The 19,361-nt window shown below is 31.8% G+C and overlaps 2 protein-coding genes across 2 annotated transcripts; one reads left to right on the top strand and one right to left on the bottom strand.

Moving 5' to 3' along the window:
* Positions 1-276: 276 nt before the first annotated feature.
* On the bottom strand, positions 277-10,541 carry LOC129914874 (pyruvate dehydrogenase E1 component subunit beta, mitochondrial). Its single transcript, XM_055994295.1, has 6 exons — positions 10,097-10,541; positions 1,404-1,565; positions 923-1,334; positions 747-866; positions 599-679; positions 277-525 (listed from the first exon to the last, which is right to left on the bottom strand). The coding sequence occupies exons 1-6, from the start codon at positions 10,277-10,279 to the stop codon at positions 419-421; spliced, it is 1,065 nt and encodes a 354-aa protein (XP_055850270.1). The 5' UTR covers positions 10,280-10,541; the 3' UTR covers positions 277-418.
* Positions 10,542-16,997: 6,456 nt separating this feature from the next.
* Positions 16,998-18,125, top strand: LOC129914196 (uridine diphosphate glucose pyrophosphatase NUDT14-like). Its single transcript, XM_055993326.1, has 3 exons — positions 16,998-17,306; positions 17,412-17,622; positions 17,686-18,125. Exons 1-3 carry the CDS (start codon positions 17,114-17,116, stop codon positions 17,912-17,914), a joined length of 633 nt encoding a protein of 210 aa, XP_055849301.1. The 5' UTR covers positions 16,998-17,113; the 3' UTR covers positions 17,915-18,125.
* The last annotated feature ends 1,236 nt before the right edge of the window (positions 18,126-19,361 follow it).

The raw sequence follows: 19,361 nt of genomic DNA, 5'->3' as shown, positions 1-19,361 counted from the left end.
TTACAATTCATAAATCGTGAAACATATGGAAATATTTTTCTGATTAAATCAATTTAATTAAATTGAGTCACATTAAACAAAATTAAACAAGGTGGATGAGTCGTACGTATCTGCTTGCAAAAAGAGGCATGACAAATTTTCTAAAAAGTATTTCAATAAAATCTGATAAAATAGTTTTTATCTTTATGTTTTAAAGCTACATTTGTAAGAAGGATTTTTTAAACCCTTTATACTGGACCTTGCTTGCGAACAAAAAAAAAAAAAACAAAAAACCACTTTTTGATTGTTTCCGATTGTTCGAAAGCAAAAAATATTGTACAATAATTTATTTATACAAATCCGAAGGGGATAACTGCATCTTCTCATATCCACTAATAACAAATAAAATTTAATTTAAATTTCCGTAGCTCGTTTTGTATTATTTCCTGTTTCCGCGAATTTTGGTCACGGCTGCAACAACATCTTTGACTTGTGGAATTGCGTGTATTTCAAGTGTTTTTGCGTATGGCATGGGTACATCAACACCTGTTATTTAAAAAAAAATGACAAATTTATTAAATCAATCAAAAATAATTTAATTCAATTTTCAGTAACTTACCAGCTACTCGCCACACGGGTGCATCTAAGTGGAAGAAAGTTTCATCCTCCATTACACGTGCACAGATTTCTGCTCCAACACCTGTTTAAAAAAAAAAATAAAAATGTTAGAAGATTCTATTTCTTTTACAGGAATTTATTTATCTTACCACTTGTTGGCCATCCATTTTCAACTGTAACTAAAAAGTGTGTTTTCTTCACAGAAGCAAAAATAGTGTCTACGTCTAATGGACGAATTGATCTGAGGTTAATAACTTCAGCTTCGATGCCTGAAAATTCATTAAATTCAGTAATTTAATAGAAGTCAATAATTTGTATGTCTTACCTTTTTTGGACAATTCGGCGGCAGCTAACAAAGCTGTTTCTACAGCCTTTGAGTGTGCAACGATCGTTACATCTTTGCCAGGCCTTTGGATTTTCGCCTTGCCAATGGGTAATACGAAATCCTTATCCATGACTTTGTCATCTACCGCATATGGAACACCGTAGAGCAATTCATTTTCCAGAAATACAACTGGATCGGGATCACGGATGGCGGCTTTTAATAGACCACGGCAATCTTCTGAGTCGTAGGGTGAGATTACTTTAAGTCCAGGGCAGTGGGCATACCATGCGGCAAAGCATTGTGAATGCTGAGCGCCTACACCAGCAGCAGCTCCATTTGGTCCACGGAATACAATGGGCACATTAACAACACCAGACGACATGTAGAATGTTTTGGCTGCTGAGTTGATAATCTAAATAACGATTTCAGAAGATATTAATTTTAGGAGTACAACACATATTTATTTTGAAATTCTTTTTACCTGATCAATGGCTTGCATGGCGAAGTTGAATGTCATAAATTCACAAACTGGCCTAAGATTAGCCATGGCAGCACCAACAGCAATACCTGCAAAACCCATTTCAGTGATCGGAGTGTCGATTACTCTCTTGTCACCATATTTTTTCCAAAGGCCTCTTGTGATCTGTAAATAATTAAAAATAGAGAATTAGAAAACGAAGGATATCTAAATTTTTTTTTTTATAAATGCTAAATAACAAATATATGAACAGTTAAAATATGGTTCTCAATTTTGAACAAGTGTGGAACAAGTGTGAAAATTTTAAATACCAGCGATCTATGATCACTTGGTCCCGTCATTTTATGAAAATAGAATTAGAAATGTCTTAACCCTCTACTGCATGAATTAATATTAGCGGACGAAAAAATTAAAAAAATGCTTTACATGGGTTCTTTAGGTTGTTTCAAAACGGTTTACATTTAAAAAATTTGTTTCAATTAATTTGTTTAAAAAATTTGTTTATAAGCCAAATTTGGCTTCGTATGCATTAAGGGGTAAGAAATTTTACTAATTTTATTTATTCAGATTATGTAAAGAATAAAATTAAAAAAATCAAAAGATAAATATTCATCATTTAAAAACAAAATAAATTAAAATAAATACATTGCATTACAAAAGGTTAAGAATTGATTCAAATTTGGCTCATTTTATAACCAGTTCCAAGACATTCGATTTTACTTTAAGTACTTCATTCGCTGCATTCAACACATTCAAAACAAAACAAATGAGTGTTCTCCTTTAGCATTGGTTACTCGTAAGCGGATACACCGAGTGCATAGAGTACACCGAATACTCTGAGTTTTTGTCTATCTGTATATTTCTTTTGAAATATTTTGTTTGCCTTTACAATTCGCACATTTCTTTTTGATATTATGGTGCAAAAACACTATTTTTCACTTAAGCCGGTTTGGAGCAAGTTATATTAGAAAATAGCACCGCATTTGAAAATGAAAATAAAAATTTATTCGTTGGAAATCAAATAAAGTATTCGCCTCGGTATAAAGACACCGAGGATTTGGATTTTTTTGGAGTGAAAGAAGAAAAAAAGAAACAAAACCAATGATCAATTGTGATAGATGATAACGGTGTCAATCATCGCGTGCATGAAGTGGGGATACAATTCAGCTATCTTCTGTTGTCTAAAAATGCCGCCTTAACTGAAAGAAAGGCTCTACAGCGCATTTGTGCGTCCAGCACTCATATGGTTCAAAATGTTGGACAAAGTACAATATGTATGAGAGTAAATTAAAGGCAGTTTGGATTGGATGCTTCGTGTCTTCAGGAGTAACAAAGCTTGAATAAGAAGTACGAAGATCTTAGGAAGCCTTACATACTTACATAAGTTGGCGCTCATAGTCCAGGATGGACCTCGACCGCAACCAACAAACCTTTCCAAACCTGCATGTCAAAAAATACTACATCCTAATCATTTATATAAACCAAATGCAAAACCGTTAATAGCGAACGGTGTCTTTGAAATTATTTTTATTGACATGCACATTTATACGTGCTGTAAGTTTTGCTACAAATGGTTTTCACGGAATACTTCTTACGATTTAACAAATGATTAAAAATTTAAAAAAAAAGAAACAATACTAGAAAGGCAAAAAGCCTAGTTTCACATTCGACTGTTGGCGTAAAACCATTCATTTGGTATTTAAATGGTAAAATGAACATGATTGAGGAAAACTTCTCATTAACCAAACTATTACACTGGTAAGCAAAACTTCATCTTTTTTTGTTTTATGAAGATAACTGCTTTTTGGCATCGCTGATTTCAAATCTGCCCCCAGTATATAATAGAATAATACTTAAAAATGTAATAAAGAACAATTATTGAGATTTTTTAACGAGAATATCTCGAAAACGCGAGCTGATAGAAATTTTTTGACTTCGGATTCAAGTCTAGCACCCCAAAAACGTTCATAATGATAAAACTTAATAAAAAAAAACACTTGTTGTCTAGTGATATCGTTGCGAGCTTTGTATGGAACCGCTTTTGGTCAATCGACTTTGATTTAAAAAAAATATACCTAAACTCGACCACTTTTGTGAGCGAAAGAAATATTTTTCACGATTTTTCTTCATGTACCATTTCTTCACCCTGTTAGGAAGCCATAAGTAACATTAAAAAATAAAATAAAAAAATTGAAAGTATCCGATAAAGAATAAAAATAAAGTAGTCACTTTTGCCAAAGGAAAACGTCTTAGAAAAGTTGGCACGACTACACCCACCAAAAGACATCATTGTTTTTAACAATATTCCGTGACGAACACTATGTCGAAGACCCGAATAGGCAAAGGGTAAAAATTTTTTTTTTTTGGAATAGGCGAACAGAACAAACCGGATTTCGTGATTCCAAAAAATTAAAAATCCTCTTCCCAAATCATTGACGGTTTAATTCGTAATCTCAGGGAAAGGATTAAGTCGTTCTTGCACTGCAAATGACACTTGTGACAGGACTTTGGTTTGAGAACGAATTGATTCCAAGAATGCGGAATTGGGTTTTGGGCCTAATAGATTTTATATTTATAGCGGTCTTCTTACTATAAAAATAATAGTATCATGTCAAAATACAAATTTGAACTACTTCATTAATTTTTATGCCACAAATAACTTTGGAGTTTCGTAAGCGAAAAGTTGCAGAAAACGCTATAACAACTAGTGAAAAGCTAAATGCTAAATGCTCAAGCTCAGAACTGCAACTCAATCTTGTTTTAAACTAGCAGGGCCTTGGCTATTCTCTTTTCCTCAACTTTTGATTTGACCGACGGACCAGAATCAGTTTTTCATGAGTTATTTCTGAAAATTTCAGTACCGCTTTCGGTATTATGAAGAGAAATATATTTTTTTGACTAACTACCAATTGAAATCATAAAAACTATTGGTACTGTTTCATATCGGTAAAGTTTTTCTTTTATGACGTGATAACGTCTTATAAATCGATGAACCATGGCAGCCACTACAAAAAAGTGACGCCATTTTCTAACGTTCCACTCTCGCACTTTCGCAGTGCGGCAAAAATTTCAATTCAAAATTAGAAATAAACTATTAGAGATACAAAAATCTTCTATAACTTATTATTCAAATAGGGGTAAAACAAAATTTCAAAAATTGGCTATTTTCTAAACGCGACAATGTAAAGAGTTGAATTTTTTTTAAATCAATAGATACATTTATTGCAAGACTGACAATGGTATTGAAAAAATTCTAAAAGATTTCAAAACCGAGCTATTAATGGTTTTCTAAAACTAAAACATGACAAAGTAGTGATTATCGGTAGGGGAATTTTTTTTGACAATTTGAAAGACGTAATTCGAAAGATAATAAAAAAATAGTTTTTTTTTTAATGGCGTTTTCGATTGGAAGTCTGGAAGCGTCCGGAATCATTCTGAAAAAGTTTTATTCACACAAAACTGTCAGTTTTGTGCGAATAAAACGCTTTCAGAATGATTCCGGACGCTTCCGGACTGCCAATCGAAAACGCCATAAGTCTCTGCGTTTCGAAATATGAATTTTTGAAAAACACCTACTTATTCTGGGGTATTTTTGGGTGAGTTTTTAGTTTTTTAATTTTTTTGTAGCATTCAAAAAACCTTAAGCTTATAGCACATGTAGTCTATGACTGTGGGCATACATGTGAAAAAAAAAATTGGTATTTCAAAATGGTTTTTGACCGAATAACGGGAAAAACCAATTTTTTTGTCCCAAGTTTTTTTTACCTTTTTCTTCAACAGATAAATAAATAAAATTTATATTGTAAATTGATAATAGACAGCACTATATCTGTGCAAAATTTTAATCAATTTTGTAGTCACAATTTTGAGATAACTGTAAAATAAAGTTTTATTATTCAACAGGTTCTATCTCTTGATCTAAAGCAAATACAAATTTGATTTAACTTTACTAAGCATCCTGATACCTTTCATTTGGTATATCACACATAACTATTCATTCACTACAAGCTACACAATGTTAAATTAAAAAACTTGCGAAATACCTCAAAACACCTGTGGAGATCTGTTGATCATGAACAGCCACCAGTGTGGGAAGTACCGTTATCTCAGTTTGGAATTTCGACATGGTTGGCTTTAAAAAATTCTAACTTTTTTTCTAGGCATCGCAGAAATAAGATTGAAACGTCATATGAAAGGTGAAATGATAAGCTTTTATAGGTTGTCTAAAAAAAATTGATTCAATAGCGTGAGAACATAAAATTATATGTTTTTTTTTGAAAATTGATCGAGTTCAAAAAATTCTAGCTCTTTTTGTAGATGCCAAATAGACATGATCGATATATATATATTTTGAGCTGAAGCAATAAGCTTTCAGGTGGTATAAAATTTATTATAATGGTTTTATTATTTAGAAGAAATGTTTGGCTTTTTAATGGTATATTTTTTTTTGTAAGCTTTTAAAATAAAAAAATTAATATAATGAGAAAAGAAAAAAGGTAATTTTGTTTTAGCTTTTTCTTGTAAATTATGATTGTTTGAAATAAATAAACGCTTCAATTGACTCATTTTAAAAGAACACAACCTGTAGTAAGAAACTACGTTATCACGTAAAATCATCGTCCGTAAACCGGCTTTACAGACAACCATTTGAACTACTGATACTCATGTCTACTCATGGAACATAAGGGACTTAGCACCACGAAAAAGGAGTCTGATGACCGGGTTGGGATCGGGTCAAAATTCTGGCTTCAAAGTTCTGCTTTTCAAAATTCTGCTTTTTTAACGAAAATTCTGTTTTTCAAAATTCTGCTTTTCAAAATTCTGCTTTTTAAAATTCTGCTTTTCAAAATTCTGCCAGCATTATACTTGAACAAAAAAATTCTGCCAATTCTGTTTTTTTTTTTTATAGCATATGCATAAGAAAAATACACCTCATCAATGTAATTCAACATTGATACTCTCCTAATTTTTTTTGTTTAAGTGTCGCAAATATTTTTTAAAATGCATAGACTGACTTTCTTTCAAATAAAATCTATAACTTATTGGAACTGATGTTGTTTGAATATTCATCTTTATTTGATAAATTTAAAAATTTTAAATTATTTTCGGAAATGTTTAGTATTAAAAACATTTTCTTAATATTTTCAAATCTATTCATAGTCCAGTAATTTTAGGTTTTATCTGCGGAAAAATTCCTACTGGGCTGAATTTTGGTATACAGCTTAATGACGGCTTTGTTATGAAGATGTGAAAAATCGACATTGATATCGTGTCCGCGTTAAGAGTTATAGGGGTCAAAAGGTCACAAAAACTGGTTTTTCACGATTTTCAGCAAAACGATAAGTCTTATCAAAAAATTTTCAATGCAAGAATTGTAGACCAGATTATTATATATAAAAAGTGTCATGATACTTTTTTTCCTAAGACCCACCGTTTCTTAGGTATAACGATTCAAAAAGTTGAAGTTTAGTTGTAATCGTCATAATCCTATTCCTGAAAAAAAAACTCCTAACTGAAAAGTTCCTGAAATTTCATTATTTTTTTAGCTTGAATTTCGTTCCTCAACTGTTAAGAATATGGGGAAACCAAAAAAAAATGGAAATTTTCGCCATTTTTCCGATTGAGGCCCTTCTCCCGAAACCATTTCCCTGGGAATTTTTGATTAGAATATGTCTGAAAATATACAGGGTGTGCAATAGAGAATGGACAACCCTAAAACGGCTTATAGCTACACTTATGATTGTTCTAAAAACAGATAGAAAAAAGTTCTATCGCAACCAGTTCATAAAATATGGACTTTTTTTCGTTCAGTGTATTTTAAATTTTATCATCTTATGTTTTCGTTCACTACAACCACGAATTAATGAATTTTATTTATTTCTTTTTTTTATAATTTTCTACAATAATTGGATGAGTACATAAAAGCTTTAAAAATTTCATAGCTATTGCACATTTTCGTAAAAAAAATTTTGAAATCTGTTTTTTGATGCAAAATGTAAAAAAAGTATTTTATGAAAAATTTTAAACACCTGTGGTATAAAATAAATCTATAGAAACCTAGGTGGCCATCTTTCTTAAAAATATTCTCCTTATACCAGAATATTTTTAAGAAAGTTGGCCACCTAGGTTTCTATAGATTTATTTTATACCACAGGTGTTTAAAATTTTTCATAAAATACTTTTTTTACATTTTGCATCAAAAAACAGATTTCAAAATTTTTTTTACGAAAATGTGCAATAGCTATGAAATTTTTAAAGCTTTTATGTACTCATCCAATTATTGTAGAAAATTATAAAAAAAAGAAATAAATAAAATTCATTCATTCGTGGTTGTAGTGAACGAAAACATAAGATGATAAAATTTAAAATACACTGAACGAAAAAAAGTCCATATTTTATGAACTGGTTGCGATAGAACTTTTTTCTATTTGTTTTTAGAACAATCATAAGTGTAGCTATAAGCCGTTTTAGGGTTGTCCATTCTCTATTGCACACCCTGTATATTTTCAGACATATTCTAATCAAAAATTCCCAGGGAAATGGTTTCGGGAGAAGGGCCTCAATCGGAAAAATGGCGAAAATTTCCATTTTTTTTTGGTTTCCCCATATTCTTAACAGTTGAGGAACGAAATTCAAGCTAAAAAAATAATGAAATTTCAGGAACTTTTCAGTTAGGAGTTTTTTTTCAGGAATAGGATTATGACGATTACAACTAAACTTCAACTTTTTGAATCGTTATACCTAAGAAACGGTGGGTCTTAGGAAAAAAAGTGTCATGACACTTTTTATATATAATAATCTGGTCTACAATTCTTGCATTGAAAATTTTTTGATAAGACTTACCGTTTTGCTGAAAGTCGTGAAAAAATAGTTTTTGTGACCTTTTGACCCCTATAACTCTTAACGCGGACACGATATCAATGTCGATTTTTCACATCTTCATAACAAAGCCGTCATTAAGCTGTATACCAAAATTCAGCCCAGTAGGAATTTTTCCGCAGATTGGGCTTAAAAATGACTAAAATGACTGGGCTATCATTTATAAAACAAAAATTAATATGCATTCAAGGAATGACAAATTATTTAAGTAAGTAATCAAATAAGCAGATAATTTTTCAAGAAGATGATTTTACTGAATTTTGCAAAAAATTAAAAAAGGGTTTGGAAAATGTTAAAAAGCGCGCGCTTTTTAACATTTTCCAAACCCTTTTTTAATTTTTTGCAGAATTTTGAAAAACAGAATTATGAAAAGCAGAATTTTGAAAAACATAATTTTGTAATTTTGTAATTTTTGAAAAGCAGAATTTTGAAAGCAGAATTTTGTAAAGCAGAATTTTGAAAGCAGAATTTTGACAAAAGAATTTTGACCCCGGCAGAATTTTGACCCCAACCCGATCGGGTTGGTTCCAGGTTCTGAACTTAGTGGTAGCACAAACAAGTTGGTGTTGATTCAAAAACCTTCAATATAAATTCAAGATTGTTTGGCGCCTTTCCACTGTCATAAAATTTGTAAAGTAAAGAAAATGCCAGATTTTATTTTAAAAAAAACATTTAAAGGAATTAGACAAAAATGAATGAAAAAGATTTGGCATAGATGTTCAATAATTTTGCAAATGTTTACAGCAAAGGTTATTCACCTCCTGTAATGACCTTCAACTTGAAATGTTTATCTATTTTCTTTCAATGGGTTGGTAGTAGGAAGTACTTTTCATTGATGAAACGTAAACAGTTATTAAAAAATAATTAAAAACGGTTTTATAACACTTAGCAGCATCTCTCAAAACCAGTTTATTATGCCCACGTGTCAAATACAAAAATAAAACTCTCAAAATAAATTAACTCTCTTTACTTATTCCAATAGAATACATACATACTAGAATATGACAACAATTAATTTGTTTATTTTCGATAATTTTAAACTTTATCATACATCTCCAAACTGTGATTATGATGAAGCACAAAATAAAAAGAGAATAAATGAACATTCGTCCGATTAGATTTTTTTATGATAAGAATCACCGTTATATGACAGTTTCATAACAACCTCCAACTGATTGACCAACCAAGCTTCCTACTGTAATCAATGAAAAGCTTTTTTTCTCTAATTAAAATTTAAAAAAAGACTATAATTGAAGCCTTAATTACATAGTTTGTTTACTTTTGGGAACACAAGTTATATCTATTTTTGTCTTTATGCATTCCAACCAGCACTTTACTGATAAAAATGATAACAATTATTTACTTTTTATCCTTAACCTTGAAATTAATCAAATATACAACTTTTTCACTGATTTTCAATCTTTTATAATCTACGCTACGTATTCTCAAGCTTCTCTTGCGCACGCTTATTAAACATTCGATTCAAACCTCAAACCCAGGAAGTAAACAAGAAATTCCAGTCCAGAATTCCTCAACAAAATACATTGCATTCACAAAAACAGAAAAGAGTTGCAAAAAGAAATCTTTACATTTAATGGCCAAAATTGAGAGACGAACGATGCCGCCGGTCGCGCCACTTCACATTGTACCCGAAATCAAAAAAAAAATTAGATAACCTTACACTTGCTTGCTTGCAATTCCCCCATCATTCGCCATTTCAGTTTGTTCGACCGTCATATAGAATGAAAGTGTTTACGTAACCAAGAGAATTTTCAGCTGCTTTTTGAAAGGTTTTTTTTTTCAATTCGATTTCTTACCTTATAGGCTCCATCATATTGAGCAACTTCCTCGCCAAGGATAAAGACTTTATCATCGCGGGCTAATTCTTCATCCAATGCACTGTTGAGAGCATCACGAACGGTCAATTGTTTGGCAGCTAGGGCTCGGGTGGTAGTGGAGAATGCACGACGGGCTGTTGAGGCAACGATTGGGAGCATCATGATTTAGGAAATTTAGAAAAATTCAATGCTCTGTTTGAGGTGAATTAAATATTCAGAGGATAAATCCTTGTTTAATCGGTAAATTCGGTAAAAAAATTGAAAAGCGATCTTCCCAATTTTCTTTTTTTTTGTATTAGTCGATTCTTTCTTTTTTTTTTCGAACTCTCTTCACAGCACTTAAGGGTGAATGGAGGTCGATAAATTATTTATTCACGACGATTTATTTCACACTAAACTTTTGTGCAAAGAACTTTTTTATCAAGTGTCAAAAAGTTTTTTCAGTGCAAAAAAAAACGAGTTTTTTTTTTTTGGTTCAGTGACAGTGACAGGTGGTGAATGGTATAAAAAATGTGGAAAGTGTAGGCGGAGGCACAAGGTATACGTAGTGCAGGAGAAGTTATGGTGGAAGTACAATGGTCGAGTTTCGTTGGAGGTTGTAAACTACCAAGCTACAATTTTATGTCATTTTCTATTGACGAGATTCAGAATGAGATTTGTGAATCTGACAGCTGAAAGGGGTGGGGGGGGGGGGGGGGGGGGGTTGAAGAGAGGAAATAGTGGAAAAATCTCAGATTTCATGATCTATTTGCGGCTTGAGATTCAAAAAAATGAATCTGAGATTCAAAATTCTGAATCTGGATTTTTATGCAGATTATTGTCGTTTTCCAAAATTATGGGAGTGAATCACTCCTTTTTCGTGCAATTTTGGAATTTGTTCACGAAGAATTTGACAAGTGGAGTGATTTGACGTTTGCTTTGCATGTGTTTGTAATACGAAATAATGAATAAAATAATAACACAATCTTTTAAATTCACTTTTAGTGATTTTTTACAATACTTTATTGAATTTTTTTTGTAAATAAATATAATTTCCTTCACAAAAAAAAGTTAAAACAACCACCCAACAATTTGACAAGCAGTCCATGAAGTCAAATGTAGAAGTATTGGTAATCACTCCGTCACTCCTTCAAAATTTTGGGAGTGAAGAATTCACTCCAAAACTTCACTCCTTTTTCAATTTTGGAATTTGAAATCACTCCTTTTGGAGTGATTATATAGCTAGGAGTGTCACTCCTTGAATTTTGGAAAACGACATATCACTCATACAAAAACATACTCCTCTGTTTGACATTTGTCTCAACATTTGTTGTTGTTTTATTTTTTTTATACGCACTGATTTCGTACACAATTACAAAACTAGATTTCATATTCTATTTGCAGTGGAAAATCTGAGATTTTTAAAGCTGAAACACAATCACGCTTTGCCGTCGATTTTGACAACTGCGAAAAGTTCAACTATAGGAAATCTGTGTATCCTCACACAATGACGCTTTTCTTACGTACGCTTTTTTTGACAAACGTAAGGAAACGTAAGAAAGCGAGCAAAAGTTCAACCAGACTGAACTTTTGCTCGCTTTCTGACATTTAACAGACATAGTTACAGTCACCCACATTATTATTGCGCCAAATGTGAATAAAAAAAAAATAAATTATTGCAAAACTATGTGTGTTTTTTAATTTCTCTATATAGATTTTGCACAGAAAAACGACATCGATATATTTTAAATCAAAAAAATTTGCGTATTAAAAACAAAAAAAATTTAATGATGTTTTAGACTAAGTTTTATTGTTAAAAACAATATATTTTGATTGGTTTTGTTTTTATAACTATAGGATTAAAGAATAAACAAATTTCTATGCATTTTTTAAACACATTAACATCCTTTTTCATTTTTCCACAATTAAATCAAGATAAAGACTTGGCCCAATAATTTTGTGAGTGACTGTGTTTTTTTTATTTGACAGCAGATTTTATGTTGCAATCAGCTGTTCAAAGTCAAAGTGACAGAAGCGCGCTTTGAGGATTTCTCAACGTAACGCAACGAAGCGACGCCCTAAAGCGTGATTGTGTTTCAGCTTTTACGCAAAACTCTCAAAAGTCAATAGAAAACGACAATAATTTTCAAATTTCATTTTTTTTCAATTTTGCAAGTTTTAATTTTAAAGCCTTAACTACATTGGCTCAAAAAGTGAAAAAGTACAAAAGCGAACATTTTCAAACGCATTTTTGTATAGTTTTTCCGCCTGAAAAATTAAAACAAATGATGCAGAAAGCTTATTTTTTGGTCTAAAGCCTTAACTACATTGGCTCAAAAAGTGAAAAAGTACAAAAGTGAAAATTTTCAAACGCATTTTTGAATGGTTGTTCGGGCTGGAAAATTAAAAAAAATTATGCAGAAAGCTTATTTTTTGGTCTAAAAAATAATTTTAGTCTTTTTCATAAAACAATTGCACTAGCCACTTTTGTACTTTTTCAAAAAGTGGTGTATGTAGTTAAGCCTTAAGTCAGCTATTACATGAAGCATCAAGAGGCTTGACTCTTTTTTCGAATTTTCTTTTGATAATCATTCTGTGAGGCGCGTACTATTACACGATGCCTCTTGAGTCAAAGACTCAAATTTGACATTTCTTTTTTGATTTAAGTATTGTTGTTGTTGTATTCCACCAAGAAGCAAAAAGAAATGAAAGGGAATGTTGAAAAAAGGAAGAGCGGAAAAAGAAACGTCAAAAAAGAGTCTCGGAATTTTGGCCCACGACTCTCCGGTCGGATAATTTTTTGTTTTATCTTCTTTCTCTTTTGCACTCATTGGTTATGAAAAGAGGCGCGCCTCTTGAGGCTTCATGTAATAGCTGACTAATAAACAATTTGTATACTAGGTGTGTTTTTTTGTTTATCTATATAGATTTTGTGCAAAAAAACGACATCGGGATTTTTGAAATCCATGCAAACATTTGGCACCACTGTACACATACTTTGGCAGCTGTCTGTCAAAAATGTTGCTTGTGTTTTTTTTTTTTATTTTAACTCCGAAGTGGGAAGGCCATTACATCCATGTTGGATGCAAACAAAAATTTTCATATGGCAATGGCATCCATGTTGGATTCAAAAAAATTGTTTTTTTTCACAAAAAACCAAAAATTATCTGTATATTAGGTGTGTTTTTTTGTTTATCTATATAGATTTTGTGCAAAAAAACGACATCGAGATTTTTGAAATCAAAACAATTTACGTGTTAAAAACAACAAAAACTTTATCTGTATAGATTTTTGAAAAATCCAGATAATTATCCAGATTTTACTTTCTCTCGATAAAAACAGTAGTGCCAAGGTAGTTTAATTGTTGTGTTCATACAGAAATATCTGAAAATATTAACAAAAAAAAAAAGCGGAGAAAACGAGGTTTGAAAAAAACTCTCATAGAAAAAAATAATCAAAAATTTGTTTGACATGGTTGCATTGAAATGTTAATATCTCGAGATATACGCAATGCACTTTTCGGATAAATGTCTTAAATGGATCCTGATAAGATTGTTGAACAGATATGTATATAAAATTACCAAAGTTTTTTCGAAAAATTAGAAATAAAAATAAAAAAGTTTTCACATTTGATTTTTAAAAAATCGAAAAAAAATTCAATATGGCTACCTTCAAACGCTTAAGGCTTGGCCACACCGGAGGGTACGCGGTAGCGGTACGGGTAGCGGCAACGATATTTGTATTAAAAAAATTCCACACCCGAACGTTGATGTGTCAGTTTGGAATTTTTTCCATACAAGTACCCGTACCGTTACCCGTACCTCTACCGCGTACCCTCCGGTGTGGCCAAGCCTTTATAACACAAGAACGACGCAACTAATGTTAATGGTCATGGTCTTAAAATGTAGCTAAGAATATACAGATAATTTTTGGTTTTTTGTGAAAAAAAATTTTTTTTGAACCCAACATGGATGGATGTAATGGCCTTCCCACTTCGGAGTTAAAATAAAAAAAAAAAACAAAAGCAACATTTTTGACAGACAGCTGCCAAAGTATATGTACAGTGGTGCCAAATGTTTGCATGGATTTCAAAAATCTCGATGTCGTTTTTTTGCATAAAATCTGTATAGATAAACAAAAAAACACAGCTATTCTTAGCTACATTTTAAGACCATGACCATTAACATTAGTTGCGTCGTTCTTGTGTTATAAGCGTTTGAAGGTAGCCATAGTGAATTTTTTTTCGATTTTTTAAAAATCAAATGTGAAAACTTTTTTATTTTTATTTCTAATTTTTCGAAAAAAACTTTGGTAATTTTATATACATATCTGTTCAACAATCTTATCAGGATCCATTTAAGACTTTTATCTGAAAAGTGCATTGCGTATATCTCGAGATATTAACATTTCAATGCAACCATGTCAAACAAATTTTTGATTTTTTTTTTCTATGAGAGTTTTTTTCAAACATCGTTTTCTCCGCTTTTTTTTTTTTGTTAATATTTTCAGATATTTCTGTATGAACACAACAATTAAACTACCTTGGCACTACTGTTTTTATCGAGAGAAAGTAAAATCTGGATAATTATCTGGATTTTTCAAAAATCTATACAGATAAAGTTTTTGTTGTTTTTAACACGTAAATTGTTTTGATTTCAAAAATCTCGATGTCGTTTTTTTGCACAAAATCTATATAGATAAACAAAAAAACACACCTACTCTTTCACAAATCAATTGCTCTAGCCAGAAAAAAAATGTTTTCACTTTTGTACTTTTTCAAAAAGTGGTGTATGTAGTTAAGCCTTAATTTTAAAGGCAAAAAAACTGCAAAGTTTTATCAAAATCGTTAGAGCCGTTTTCGAGATATTTGGTTTAAGTTAAAAAAATTGTATGGGAGGTACACTTTCTAATCGAGATATAAAAAAAAAAACAAAAAAAAAATCAACTTTCAGGGCCAGTTGTACAAATTGAGGGTTAACCCACAGATCAGCTGAACTCGAGTTAACTCTTGAACCGGTTCAACTTTGAGTGTGTTGTACAGTTGTGGATCAGGTGAGAGTCAGCTGAACCCCAGTTCAGGTTTATATACAAGAAAATTTTAGTATATATATACTTAATGTCACTGTCAGTTGTCCTTATTTTATAAGGCACAAGTTCGTGTAAATAAATCGTCTTTTTGATTTCACTTATTTTATAAGGCACAAGTTCGTGTAGGTAAATAAATCGTCTTTTTGATTTCACTAAAAAATCAATCTATTAAAGGCTTGGCCACACTGGAAGGTATGCGGTAGCGGTACGGGTAGCGGTGAGGTTACTTGTATGAAAAAAATTCCAAACTGACACATCAACGTTCAGGTGTGGAATTTGTTTAGTACAAATATCGTTACCGCTATACCGCATACCCTCCGGTGTGGCCAAGCCTTAAGGCTTGGCCACACCGAAGGGTACATGCGGTAGTGGTACGGGTACTTGTATTTTTTTCATACAATTACCCGTACCGCTACCGTATGTACCCTTCGGTGTGGCCAAGAGCCTTTAAGGCACACACCGGAGGGTATGCGGTATAGCGGTCACGATATTTGTACTAAAAAAAATTCCACACCTGAACGTTGATGTGTCAGTTTGGAATTTTTTTCATACAAGTACCCTCACCGCTACCCATACCGCTACCGCATACCCTCCAGTGTGGCCAAGCCTTTAATTGCGATTCTTGATTAGGAATAAAATACACAAAAGTAAAGGCTTGGCCACACCGGAGGGTATGCGGTAGCGGTACGGGTAGAGGTAACGGTACTTGTATGAAAAAAATTCCAAACTGACATATCAACGTTCAGATGTGGAATTTTTTTCATACAAATATCGTTACCGCAACCCGTACCTCTACCGCATACCCTCCGGTGTGGCCAAGCCTTAAAGCATTATTTTGGTGAAGCTAGTTTTTTGCCACTCCTAATGGCAGCTGGACCATTCATTAATTAAGTGGAAAGTGGACTGATCAGGACGATTCTAGGGTGGTTGTTTTATTTGTTTTTTGTTTTGTTTTTATTTTTTTTGTGGAAAATTGTAATAATTTATAAAAAAAAACAATAATAAAATCAATCAATAAAAAAAGTAAAAGCTGTGTTATTATTTTGTTTATTTTTTATCATCACAAACACATCCAAAACAAATAAAAAAACACCCCAATCATTTGGGAAAAGCAAATTAATTTCCACCACCTATTAGCTGAACTGTCAAAAAGTTCAGATTAAAGTGAGAAAGCAACATTTTTTCCACTAAAAAGTGTCTGATCCATGACTGAACCACTGCTAACCCACCAATATCGGTGGGTAACATCTGATCGTGGTTCAGCAGTGGGTTAAGACCTGAACCTCGATTGTACAACACTGCAAATGAGTTGAACCGAGTTCAAACGTTGATCCGAGGATGAACCACGTTTGTACAACTGGCCCTCAGAATTCCATAAAAATTATCTGTACCAAATTTGAAGAAAATCCATCCACGCGTTTAGGCTGTGAAAATGTGTACAAATGTGCACAGACGCACGAACGGAATTGCGAGACCCATTTTTTTGGAGTTCTTCATCATCGTAATGTTGGTTTTGATTAAAACCTCAAATTTTTTTCCACACGAAACCAATGCTTGCCCTAAAGTATTCACTTGATGGAACTCAAAATTGTTCAACGTCAGACCTCAGATCTAAAAACTTCTCTAAAAATAAACTTGTAAAATAATTTTATATTCAAAAGTTTCCAAGTATAAGCATCTCCTTAAATAATACTTTCTACACAAATATTTTTTAGCCTTACTGTACTTGTTTACGTTACAACATTTATTTCATCGGCCGTTTATTTCATTACGTTACGTTTGTCATTTGTCATCCCACTTTGCCAAGGGAAGAAAAACAAAATTATTATTTTTTTATTCATAAATTTTTCTGCCGCAGTAGCTTTATCAAGCATTTGTCGATTTCTAGTTTCTTCTTATTTCTATTAAATTTCACTTCTTCTTAAAAAAATGGAAAATGTAGAAAAAGTTTGGCTAGGTCCTCTGCCACCCGATTCACCCTACGTCAAACCATTCCGATTTTATTTTGTCCAAAATGGTATCGAAAAAAATTGGGATCTACTCAAAGTCCACGATAGTGTGGCCATAATAATTTACAATACAACAAGAAATGCCTTAGTTTTTGTTAAACAATTTCGACCAGGTTTGTGTCTGTCCTCAACTACCTTCACCTACATTTTATTGATTTATTTTTTTTTTTTAAACTAAATAAAAATTTTGTAATTTTTTTGCCTTGAACACAAATCAGCGGTTTATCATGGTGTCGTAACCGCTGACGGCAGAGAATTCAAAGATGTTGATTTGAATGAGTTTCCTCCGAAACTTGGAGTCACTTTGGAACTTTGTGCTGGAATTGTCGATAAAGATAAGAGTTGGATTGAAATTGCCAGGGAAGAAGTCCTGGAAGAATGTGGCTATGATGTTCCAGTGGAACGTATTGAAGAAGTGCTCACTTTTAGGTGAGTCACCTTAAAATTCTTTGAAATTTCCTTTAAAATAAACCAATTACCTACTTTGTTTAGATCTGGGGTAGGTGCATCTGGGGCACAACAAAGAATGTATTATTGTGAAGTAACTGACACTGATATGGTTTCGAGCGGGGGTGGAGTCGATGGGGAGGTTATTGAGGTTGTAGAGTATAATTTGGAAGAGGCTCGCAAATTGGTTAGCCAAGGAGCTGTTAATAACAGTCCACCGGGTTTTCTCTTTGGGGTGCTTTGGTTCTTAACCAACAAAGCTCCAAAAGCGTAGAGATGCTATTTAATTATTAAATATTTGTCGGATGTGCTTGCAAGCTGCCTGCTCTCATTCGATTTATTCCTGAATCACCAAAATGAAAACAAAGAGAAATCCATTTGTTAAACAAAAAAAGATTTATGATTAAAACAAAAAGAACAAAAATAAAAAAAAAATTATTAGTTTATAATAAAAATAAATAAAAAAAAAGACGTATTGTTGAGATTATAAAGAGATTTTGATTTGTTTTTTTGTTTTTTAAATTTTCTATTGAAGTTTTATGTTATCTTGTGATGCAGCAGATACCTACGTAACTGTGTATCTTTATCGCTTTTTATTAGTGAGATTTCCGTTTTAGTGTTGATAATAGAATAATTTTACTTTTTTCCGATAAGAAATTAATCAACTATATTTAGAACTATAATTAGAATTAGTCAACTTACTTTTTTTCACTTTAATTGAAGTAATTGTTTTTTTTTTAACCACCCATGTGTGTCACAAAAAATTGTACCTATTCATCAGATTTATGTTTTTTTAAACAATTATATACAAAATTTTCTGTATACAGAAATCATCTGCTATTAATTTAAGTGTTGTTGTGTGGAACTATTCCAATAATTTTCTGTTAGTCATTCATTGGCACAATTTCAAAAAAGGATTTTATAATTTCTCTTTGGTACCTTTCGTTTTTAAGTTTAATAATTTTTATTATTTTTTCTTCCTTAAATATAATTTGTATTATAAGTACCTACGATGCTAAAAAATAAAATGATGGTCCAATCACAAGAAAGGCAATTATGTATATCACATTAGGCCGGTCCTTATTTGCTTTTTTTTCGAAAATTAATGAAGACATCCGCTCAATCGTCTCCAAATAAAAAAAAAATCCTCTAATTTTTTCAGATTTTTATCTAAACCCCTTATTCGCCCTGTAACAAGGTAAAATTCTAGTACTTGGACTTTTTGGATTTTTTCCATATATCTCCTTTACGGCTTGATCGATTTTGTTCTAATTTTGCACAATTACACTAACAATGATCCTTAGTAATATTGCATTCCAAGATATTTTTAAAAATACATTCTTGAACCTCAAAAAAATGATATCGATTTTTAACGTACCTATAGTTTGTAGTATACTTTTTTTTAGATTTCGCAAAAACGGCTCAAGCAATTTTTTTGCAAACTTCGTCAATAGATAATGTTCAAGTAATGTTGCATACTAAAAACTTTCATTCGTTAACCAGGCAATTGAATTCCCGCATGAGAAAAATGAAGAGATACAAATTGATTTGTAATGTCTCATAAAAACAGTCAAAAATGTGCAAAATATGTATATAGACACTGAATATTTTCAATCTAGTTGCAAGGTTTTTGTTATTCAAGTATGTGGAAATACCGTTGTTTATAAAACTATATGTTTATATTAAGATAATGCGGTGTGTTTCAGTTGTTTTCAGTTAAA

This window comes from Episyrphus balteatus, chromosome 3 (assembly GCF_945859705.1).
Source record: "Episyrphus balteatus chromosome 3, idEpiBalt1.1, whole genome shotgun sequence".
NCBI classification, from domain to species: Eukaryota; Metazoa; Arthropoda; class Insecta; order Diptera; family Syrphidae; genus Episyrphus; species Episyrphus balteatus.
This window is presented reverse-complemented; position numbering and strand designations above follow the sequence as displayed.